General features: G+C 58.2%; 2 protein-coding genes across 4 annotated transcripts; both read left to right on the top strand.

Annotated features, from left to right (window-relative positions):
* Positions 1 to 1192: 1192 nt before the first annotated feature.
* SLC10A3 (solute carrier family 10 member 3) lies at positions 1193 to 5007 on the top strand. Of its 3 annotated transcripts, XM_054578129.1 has the most exons (3): positions 1193 to 1252; positions 1711 to 1971; positions 3232 to 5007. In XM_054578129.1, the coding sequence occupies exon 3, from the start codon at positions 3370 to 3372 to the stop codon at positions 4795 to 4797; it is 1428 nt and encodes a 475-aa protein (XP_054434104.1). In that variant the 5' UTR covers positions 1193 to 1252; positions 1711 to 1971; positions 3232 to 3369; the 3' UTR covers positions 4798 to 5007. The 3 variants fall into 3 exon arrangements, with proteins under 3 accessions (XP_054434104.1, XP_054434106.1, XP_054434105.1); XM_054578131.1 differs by lacking the exon at positions 1711 to 1971 and having other exon boundaries at positions 1212 to 1252; XM_054578130.1 differs by lacking the exon at positions 1193 to 1252 and having other exon boundaries at positions 1642 to 1971.
* A 685-nt stretch (positions 5008 to 5692) lies between these two features.
* Positions 5693 to 8449, top strand: UBL4A (ubiquitin like 4A). Its single transcript, XM_054578179.1, has 4 exons — positions 5693 to 5840; positions 6013 to 6118; positions 6322 to 6536; positions 6646 to 8449. The coding sequence occupies exons 1-4, from the start codon at positions 5793 to 5795 to the stop codon at positions 6754 to 6756; spliced, it is 480 nt and encodes a 159-aa protein (XP_054434154.1). The 5' UTR covers positions 5693 to 5792; the 3' UTR covers positions 6757 to 8449.
* Positions 8450 to 10206: the final 1757 nt, after the last annotated feature.

Here is a 10206-nt window from a genome sequence, read left to right as displayed (position 1 = left end):
CCCCTGATCTTCCACACATTCCCCTTATCCCTCTGGCCAGCTTTACCCTGTCTTCAGACAGCCATACTTCCACCTCACTTTTGCAAACTGCAGTCTTCAATGCAGCATGTGCCAGGTCCAGCCTCCTCAAGTGTGCCAGCCTGCTTCCTTCGGGATCCTTCAACCACACTTGAGAGGGGCAGTTGCAAACGTCCCAGGACACCAAATCCACACACACATGGCTTACGCCCTACTGGCCCTCCGAGGTTAAAGAACAGCTTAGAGCTATGGCCTCTGAATGTTTATGATCACCCACGTAAATCAAACTCTCTTGAGCATGCAACCCCACCATGCGTATATCTATATACATATCGTATGCATGTGTTAAATAAGTTTAATATTTTATTATTTATTTGAAAACTTAAATAAAACTAGAGATGATATAGTTTAGACATTCTGAACGATGTGTCTTGTGTGCCTCATGGTGCAAATAACTGCAATTTTAGCTACCATGGCCTCCATCACAGCTGTGACAAGAGGTCCTTCCCAAGCAGTGGGCTGCCACTGGCCCGCTAGCAAACCGAATGTAATTGCCCTGGAGTCTTTGGGAACACGCACATCGCCTTCGACTCTGCACTTGTTTACTGTCTTCCCAAGTCCTTTCTACACCCTCACCACCTTCCTGCCCATCCTTATGCCATCTATTTGCATTTCTTTTCTGTGAAACCTCTGGACTTTGCTGGTGGCGCCAAATAGTGTTGAAAGGTGGACAGGACCACTGATGTTCCAGTGTGGAAATAGACGCTCAGTCAATGCTTGATCGAAGGAAGGTGAAACTAGGCCGAGCCTGGAGAGGAGACGTGGCCGAAACCCTGGTCCCGGGCATCCCAGCTCTAACAGCGAAGCCTCTGTCCTACTGGCCCCAGAGGTAGCAGCGTGTCTGGGAATGATTGGGGCCCCTGACTGGAAAGGGTCTCCCCGCGGGCAATCACAGATGACTCACACTGGGTTCGCGCGCCGCCCGAGACCGCACCCAGCAACAACCAACCGCGACCCGGAGGGCAGCGAGGCCCGCTCACCCACGCCTGAGCGTCGCTCCCAGATGCGTCACATCCGGTTGGAACGGGCCCCCGCGGAGAGGTGAGGCGGGGCGGGCCGGATCGGAGGCGGGGCCTTGGTGGGCGGGTCTGGCCCCCAAAGGGCGGAGCTCGGTATCGTCCGCCGGCCCGGCAGGCTCTGGCGCTGGCGCCGAGCTCCGGGGCTGTGGCGGCAGGTGAGAGCCTCTGGCCCGAAAAGGCGGGCGAAAGGCAACCTCTGGCCCCGGCCTGGTTTCGCGCTCGCCCGCCCAGTCCAGGTGGCTAGCCCGAAGGGGAAGGACCGCCGCTCCCGCGTTTGTGAGGCCTGGCGCGGCTGTAGGACCTGGGAGTGGCGTGAGGGGTCCCCTCGCCGCGACCCCGGTATCACCTGGGTGGGTCGCCGGCTTGTCAGCCGCGGGGTAGCAGCGCGAGCCTGGCAGCGGCGCGCCCCTCCTTCTGTCCTTCCCTCCCTCCCGGGTTTGCTCTTGAGCTCTGCTTGTTCCCAAGCCTACAACTTCTACACTCCCAGGTAGGGAGAAGCCCCAGGTCAGCACTGCCAACTGCCCTAACACCTAACACTCGGCCAGTGTGGAAAAAGCTGCTGGCCCAGGGTTCCCTTGCTTGCCTTGGCGTACATCTGCTCAAATTCTTCCAGCCCTTCAAGCAGAAATGGCGTGGGATCTGGGCCAGAACCCTCTTGCAGTGACTCAAATCTGCCCACCGTACTGGAACAGAGTGAATGGTCCTTAGCCTCCTCTCCCTTCTGAACTGACTCTCGCCACCCCGGTGGTTTCAGCCCCGGGTGCCTTCACCTTTTCCTTGCGACTCCCCTCCACTTTGCTCCTCATATACTCCCTCTGGTTTTCCTGCCTCCCTCTTCAGCGGTGGGACGCAAGGCTGGACCAAAACCTCCGGGGTAAGTGACCCAAACTTCAAACCAGCAGAAGCTATGGCTTCCCAGGGCTTTAGGGGGGACTTTCCCACGGATGAGCCTTTTGCTTAACCTGCCCTCCACCTGCTAATTCTCCTGCTCCCCAGGCTCAGATGAGGGAGACCAGGGCCCAAAAATGATAGGATCTAGGGAGGCAGGGGCCTCTTCCAGGACTGGGACATGGCAGGGCATGAAGCAACCAACAGCAGTGATGAAAATCCACTGTGTCCCCATCCTGGTTACCCCAGTTCCAGCAGGCGATGTGACAATAGGGCGGTGGCCACCCAAATAGAGAAATGGGAGGAGGTGAACCTTTTTCTTTCAGCCCGAGGCATCCCACTCCCACCTAGAAAAACTCATAGTCCCACGGAGAGTTCCAGGCTCTGGTAGGGAAGGCATGTGGGTATGGGGGCGAGCCCCTGGACTCCAAGCAAAGCCCCTCAGATGTGACACAGTGGCTCCAGGATTGCCAGAGGAGTGGAAACTGACAGGAGGAAAAGCCCCCGCACAGACATGTGGCCCTGTCTGACCCCCCTCCTGCGCCCACTTCCCTGGAGAGGTGGGACCTGCACTCGCCCAGAACCCCCATGACACCTCTGTCAGCAGGCAGGGTAGGCCAAATAGGCATGGCAGCAGTGTTTGCAACTGCATGTTGGCGGTGCACATCAGCCCTTCAGGCCTTCGGCTTGCTGGTCACCCGCTGCCCACACCACTTGCTGATTGCTTTCTGCCTAACAGATGACACTCAAACACCCTAACCTGCTCTCTGATGGCCTCTCAGATATGACCTGAGCCAATATTTCCCATGAGCACCCTTTCTCCCCTCAGGCTTGTCTCCTCGTCATGCCTGGGCAACCCTTCAGAGATTTCATCCTAGTTGTAGCACTGTGCAGAGCCTCTGTAGCCGAGTCCTGAAGCCAGTGGGGATCAGGCTTGTGGTGACAGAACTGAGGGTGCCTCACCCAAATCCCTTGATATCAGGACATCTCCTCAGGGCCCCGGTGCTGGGGTGAGCCCAGGGAAATCAGCAGGGATGGACAGGCTGACCGGGACCTCCCATCTGCCGGTGGCCCCCTCTGGTTGAGGGATGGCAAGCTTGAGGCAGTTGTGCTGGGGGGTGGGACAGCTGAATGGCACTCAAGGCCCTGCTGAGTCTCTCAGCAGTGGACTTCCAGGTCCTCGTGTTCCTGGATTCACCAATACTCACCCTCACCAGTCAGCGCTCTGTGTTCCTTCTCTCCTCAGGAAGAGCTCTGCCATCAAGGAAAGCAGCACAGGGCTAGGCCCTACCCATGGACACTTTCCAGGTCAACCCAAAGGCACCAGTGAGGCTGCTCTCCTAAGCCACAGAGGGCCTGAGCACACCATCCTCTGGGAGGAGCCATGGTGTTTCGGAGGGGCAGCTCCCAGCCATGGTCCGGACCAGGAGGGGGCAGCGGTTGCACAGGCTCCCTAGGCATGCTCAGGGCTGCCCTGCTGCTTGTCAGCCTGGCAGGGGGTGCCCAGGGAACAGCCAGTACCAACCTCAGCACAGCTCTGGGCCATCCTGGGCCACTGCCAGGGGGCCGCTACTTGAGCATCGGGGATGGCTCTGTGGTGGAGTTTGAGTTCCCAGAGGACACTGAGGGCATCATTGTGATCTCGAGCCAGTACCCAGGCCAGAGCAATGGGCCAGGGCCCGGTCCCACACTGAGAGTTACCTCCTTGGACACAGAGGTGCTGACCATCAAGAATGTAAGTGCCATAACCTGGGGCATTGGGGGCGGCTTCGTGGTGAGCATCCACTCAGGCCTGCCTGGGCTAGCCCCACTGCACCTCCAGCTTGTGGACCCCCACGAGGCCCCACCCATGCTGATCGAGGAGCGGAGAGATTTCCGCATTAAGGTCTCACCTGCCGAAGACACCCCTACCACCGTTAGCGCCGGCCTCGTCCACTTCTCGGAGAACCCCATACTCTACTTGCTCCTGCCTCTTATCTTTGTCAACAAGTGTTCATTTGGGTGCAAAGTGGAGCTCGAGGTTCTGAAGGGGTTCCTGCAAAGCCCCCAGCCCATGCTGCTGGGCCTGTTGGGCCAGTTTCTGGTCATGCCCTTCTATGCTTTTCTGATGGCCAAGGTCTTCATGCTGCCCAAGGCCCTGGCTCTGGGCCTTATCATCACCTGCTCGTCACCTGGTGGCGGGGGGAGCTACCTCTTCAGCCTCCTGCTCGGAGGGGATGTCACCCTGGCCATCTCCATGACTTTCATCTCCACAGTGGCTGCCACTGGTTTCCTGCCACTGTCCTCAGCTGTCTACAGCCGACTGCTCAGCATCCATGAAACACTGCACGTGCCCATCTCCAAGATCCTGGGGAGCCTGCTGTTTATCGCCATCCCCATCGTAGTAGGTGTGCTGATCAAGTCCAAGCTCCCCAAGCTCTCTCAGCTGCTGCTGCAGGTCATTAAGCCCTTCAGTTTTGTGCTGCTCCTGGGTGGCCTCTTCCTGGCCTACCGCATGGGAATCTTCATCCTGGCGGGCGTCAGGCTGCCCATTGTGCTGGTGGGCCTCACTGTGCCCCTGGTTGGCCTCCTGGTGGGCTACTGCCTAGCCACATGCCTGAAGCTGCCAGTGGCCCAGCGGCGGACAGTCAGCATTGAAGTAGGGGTGCAGAACAGCCTGCTGGCCTTGGCCATGCTGCAGCTGTCCCTCCGCCGCCTTCAAGCCGACTATGCTTCACAGGCCCCCTTCCTCGTGGCACTGAGTGGCACTTCGGAGATGTTGGCCTTGGTTATTGGCCACTTCATCTATAGCAGCCTGTCTTCAGTTCCCTGAGGCCCCTGGGTCAAGCTTTTGCCACTCCTAGCCCCCACCCTACACCCACTGTCCCCACAGTTCTTGTGTACCAAAGGCCTTTAGTTCTCATGCACTATGCACTCAGAAAAATCCAGGCTTATTTTTGTTACTGGTTTTTTATTCTCCAGCTTTCAGTGCCAAAGAGGCCATGCTGAGTTGGGTATGTGGGCACTGCCCAGAAAATATATTTCAATAAAAGAGAAGCAAAACTTGGGTCTCTTCCAGTCTGCTCTTTGGGGCCTGATGGTGCGGGTAGGAAGGGTGTTGACTGGGTAGGTGTGGGCCAGGGTGGAGGACTGGCTTGGGTGACACGGCGACCTCTGCACAGACTCTCAGTCCTCCTTCCCCATGCATCCCCTCTCTGTGAGAGGTGGGCCTCTGTTCTAGAATGAACTGTAGGAGGGTGCGGACAGACACCTGGCTACCCTGCCTGCTCCCAAGTTCAACTGGCTTTCCACAGCCACACTAGAAAGGAGGAGGCAGAAGGCCTGCGGCCAGTGTTGCAAGCTTGTCAGGGCGGGGCCCTTTGTGGACTCTGGAGAGACAGACTCCGGGACTGCACGGACCTGCTTCACCCGCTGGCAGGATGCGCAGGGCGGGCCAGGCCATCGGCAGGGCAGGGCGAGCAGACTCTCAGCCCTTCCTCCTCCCTACCCCCCAGCTCTCAAATGAAGCCCACCTGGCCCAGATCGGTCCTCCTCCCTATCCTGGCGGGCCCCCCTGCACCGTCACAGTGCTAGACTTCTCACCCTGGGCGGTCCCGGTGCCGATACAAAGCGGGACGCCAAGGAGACTCCTCCCCCAGGGCCCAAAGAGGTGAGGCGGGCCGGAGGCGGGGCCCGGGGAACGCCGCGCCCCCCCCCCGGCTGCTTCCGGCAGCGGCGGGAGGTTCCGGCGCGCGCCCCGGGCTGCGGCGCGCCGGCGTGCGGCTGTTAGGGTGCGCCTTGGCCTGAGTGGATGCCGCGGTGGCCGCCATGCAGCTGACGGTGAAGGCGCTCCAGGGCCGTGAGTGCAGCTTGCAGGTAGCGTCACCAGGCCCAGCCGGCTCGCTCACGTCCCCCTCCCGCTGTGAGGCGCAGGGCTGGGATGAGGGTGGGTGCAGGGCTGGTGGGCCAGCCGTTCCGGGGACGCCGGGAGAGCTATCCTCAGCCGGGGCCGCAGGCTCAACCCTGCTCCCATCCTCGGCCTGGCCAGGTGTCGGAGGATGAGCTGGTGTCCACGTTGAAGCATCTGGTCTCCGAGAAGCTGAACGTCCCCGTGCGCCAGCAGCGGCTGCTGTTCAAGGGCAAGGCCCTCGCAGGTAACGTGGGGAGAGGAGACGCCCAGGGAGCCCCACACGAAGTTGGGGTCGGGGTGTGCAGGCCGAGCTAGAGCAGCAGTGTGATGGGGGGTGTTGGCAACTTGACTCTGGGCAATGGCTGAACCCTCAGTCAGATGCCACAGTACTCCCTGAGGTCACCCCCGCCGCTGTGGGCAACAACTTCATCAGTCTCTTTTTGGCAGATGGGAAAAGACTCTCCGATTACAGCATTGGGCCCAATTCCAAGCTCAACCTAGTGGTCAAACCACTGGAGAAGGTGTTACTGGAAGAAAGTGCCGTCCGGAAACTGGCCGAGGCCTCACCCCCATGCCCACCTGCCTGGCAGCTGATTGCCAAAGTCTTGGCGCGCCACTTCAGTGCTGCAGATGCCAGCAGAGTCCTGGATCAACTACAGAGGGTGAGAAGGGTAGCCCTGGATGCCCACTTCTGCCCCAGCTGCTCCCACCTGCCTCTGTCCTGAGTACTCCCGTTGGCACCCCTGAATCCTTCTGGCCTTCTCTCCTCAGGATTATGAGAGGTCCCTGAGCCGCCTGACCCTGGATGACATCGAACGTTTAGCTAGCCGCTTCCTGCACCCTGAAGTCACTGAAGCTATGGAGAAGGGGTTCTCCAAATAGGATTTACGGAGTGTGGGGATGAGCCCAGCCAGGCTGCAAGCTGCATGTAGCATTAAATGTGTTCTCATGTTGCAATTTGGCTTATAATAATAATAGCTGGTGGGTACCCAGGAACCTGTACCCAGCTCTTGCTAGGTGCCAGGCACCACTGAAAGCACTTGACCTGAGTTTGCTCCTGCACCTCAAACAAAAGGTGAGACAGCCAAGGCTCCTTGCAGTGAAGCGGGGGAGCCAGAATCCGAGTCTAGCCAGCTTCTAGAAGTGCCTCAGGATGAGAAAGAAAAGGGGCTGTTTGGAAGATCCCGAGGGATGGGCCTTGGCATTTTGTGTTTAGCCCACTGAGAATAAACCTCAAGTGACTTCTTTCCAGATCTCTGGCAGGTCCAGCACTGGTGGGAGGCTAAGTGAGAGTCAGACCTGCGCCCCCTCAGCTGCTGCAGCCAGTGCACACTTGACGAAGGAAAAGCAGGTTGGGGAGTCGGGGATGAACATCGTCCAGCTCTGTGTTGTAACCTCAGGCAAGTCCCTGTGCCATGTTGGTCCCCAGTAAAGGCCACTCCTTAAACCTCACTCAATTTCCTTCATCCTTACCCCATACCTGGTGGCGGGGGGGGGGGGTCCTGCCCTCTGTGTTCCATAAACAAACAGGCCAGAAGATAAGTGATGGCCCAGAGATGGGGTATCCCGGCCCTTCCTGTCACAGCTCTTCCCTGGGCACCCCCCTTTGCTTGTCTCCCACTGGACATGGGTAGTTCTTGCTCCTTAGGGATGACAGGTGACTGGCTTGAGGTCCCTCAACAAGAGCCAGGCCATAGCCAGCCCCCTGTACCACGCACTCATCCACAGAATGGAATGGACCCTTCCCCCACCATGTGTGCACACAGGCTTTCACTTTGCACGCCCCTCACTGCCTAGTAGGAAGCCTCGGGGTGCCAGGGAAGGGGCAGAAGCACGGCCTGGTGGCACTGGGCCTCCCACCATGCCTGGCATGTGGGCCTAGAACTCATCCAGGTACCTGCTCCTTGGAGAAGGGCATCCAGGGCAGTTGAGGCTGGGAGGAAGCTGTGTGCAGGGAGGATGGATGCTCCAGCCCCACCACCCTCCTTGCCTGAGGCCCTCCTGCTGGGTCCCTGGGCTGGGAAGACAGACAGATCTGATGGGTGAAGGATTTGAAGAGCAGACAGAAAGCCCCTGGTCCCGCCTGAGAGCTGGGAACATCAAACAGCAGGGCCCGCTTAGGGGCCTGTGTGATCTGGCAGCTCGTGTGATAGATTCGCCAATGCTCTCATTGATTTCAAGTCAGGAAGTTTATTTTGAAATTTTAAATAGCACTCAAGGTGAACGTGAGACTTTGATCCAAAAAGAACTATATTAGTTAGGCTGCTTTTGGTTTCCAGTGATTGGTTTAACCATAATGGAAATTGGTTTAAACAATAAAGGAAACTTACTGGTTTACAAAACTGAGAAATTCAGGGGTATTGGCAGCAGATGAACAACTTCACCAAATACCCAGTTTTGTCCTACCTCCCCTCTGCGCTCTGCAGTGTCCGCTTCATCCCAGGCTGCCGCCTCAGGATCGATAGATGGCCGAGTCCCTCCTTCTAAGCCAGCAAGGAGCACCTTCTTGCCCTGTAGTGTAGCTTCTTTCTCAGATGCCCCCAGCAAATAAATGCTGTCCTTTTATTGGCCAGAACTGGGTCATGCCTCCAATCATTTTGTCCAGGGGTGGGGGGGGGTGGGTAGTGGGAAGCTGGATATCCCCCTGCAAACACATAGGCCGTGGGAGGGAGAGGGGGATTCTCAAAATAAGCCAGGTCCTCGGGAGGGCAAATAGTGCCCCCAAATAGTAACTGTCCATTGCAGGGGGGTGACAGACGTACATTTCACACAGACCCTCGGGTTGGTCATTTGAGTTCCTTGTGCCAGTGGCTCCCAGCCAAGGGGCGACAACCATCTGGTGTTTAAGAGATATCTCCTGGGCCGTTGGACATGGGGGTCAGGAACTCAGCAGGGAGACTGGGCTGGACATGGAGACAGGAGTGGAGTCTTCAGGGTGTAGGATGGGATCCTCGCTGAAGGAAGAGCTGACTGGGACCCAGGCCCAGTCTGATTCCAGAGCTCTCTGCAGCTGACAGTCGGGAGTTACCTAAAGACAGGATATCCTAGAGGCTGTGAAGGTGGATGAGGTGGCTTCCCAGAGAGTGCGGCACCAAAAGGGGAGAGGACTGAACCTTGAACTTTAACTGGAGATGCGGTAGAAGCCAGGAACATCCCCAGATGCAAGGCCACAGGGAGAGCTCAGTATCAGAAGCCAAGGATACGCCTCCGGAGAGGGGAGGTTGTCCAGTGCTGCCAAGAGGCAAAGTGAGGGCAAGACGGAGCCTCCTCTGCATGAGTAACAAGGTCATTGGTGATGTTGGGGGTGGAGCGCAGAAAGCAACTGCAGTACGAGGAGAGGAGGAGGCGACGGCAGTGACTGGGGATGCCTCATTTTAGAAGATTGTGTGTGGCAGAGTAGGAATGGGCAGGTTGGGGCAGGGGAGGCAGGAAAGCGGGGGGGAATGCTGCAGGGGTCAGGAATGGGGCCAGGAGGTTCTGGTCCAAGCCCAGTGCCATCATAAGAGGAGAACAGGGACTCCAAATGAAGGTAGAGTAGCCGCCAGCTGCACTCTGCCTTTGTCCCTAGAGTCTGCGGAAGGCCCCGTGGACACCTGCAGGCCCTGAATGCTAAGATCCTTCAGGAGGTGTCAGAATGTCTACTGCAGGTGCTGCACCTCTCCTAGCCAAGTGTCCTCCCGGGCAATGGGCGCCACCCGACCCGTTGCTACCTGTCCCTTGCCCACTGTGGGGCCCCGTGACCCATCGCCTGCCCCTTGAGAAGGGGCCTCAGGCAGTCCTTGACTCTTCCCCCCAGGGATGTGGTGCAGCTTAAGGCCCTAGTGTGATCTCAATGACACCAGGAGAAGGCAGGATAAGTGACAGCCCCTCAGAGAGAAATGGTCTGGCACATGGACTAAGGTGCTTGTGACACCATTTCCCAAGGGCCCAGGGAGGAGGGGCAGACTCAGAGGAGAGCAGCATTCATTTTAGGGTGGGCTTGTTGAGTTGAGGATGCCCAGGTGACAGATTCAGTGTGCCCACAATTGGCTGGTGCCTTGCAGGCCTCCCGTGCAGGCCTGGCCAAAACCAGGCCTTGCCAGCTCCAATAGGTCCAACAAGGGCGCTGCTTAGCCAGGCCAGGCACTCTCGAGGCAGATGTGACAGCTGTAGTTGGCCTCAGACCTCCAGGCCCTAGAAAGCCTGCGGGAGAGACGACCACTCTGTCCACCTACAGGGCCCAGCTGGAAGGGCCTCCCTGGGCTCCTGGGGACTCGACCCCCTCCCTACCCTATCCACATACTCCTCTTGGGGTGACCGAATGACTCTGGCATTCCTCATTCTTTGCCCGCT

The sequence above is a fragment of the Pteronotus mesoamericanus genome, unplaced genomic scaffold (assembly GCF_021234165.1).
Source record: "Pteronotus mesoamericanus isolate MK-2021 breed Mesoamerican mustached bat unplaced genomic scaffold, CSHL_Meso_final contig_493, whole genome shotgun sequence".
Taxonomy (NCBI): domain Eukaryota; kingdom Metazoa; phylum Chordata; class Mammalia; order Chiroptera; family Mormoopidae; genus Pteronotus; species Pteronotus mesoamericanus.
This window is presented reverse-complemented; position numbering and strand designations above follow the sequence as displayed.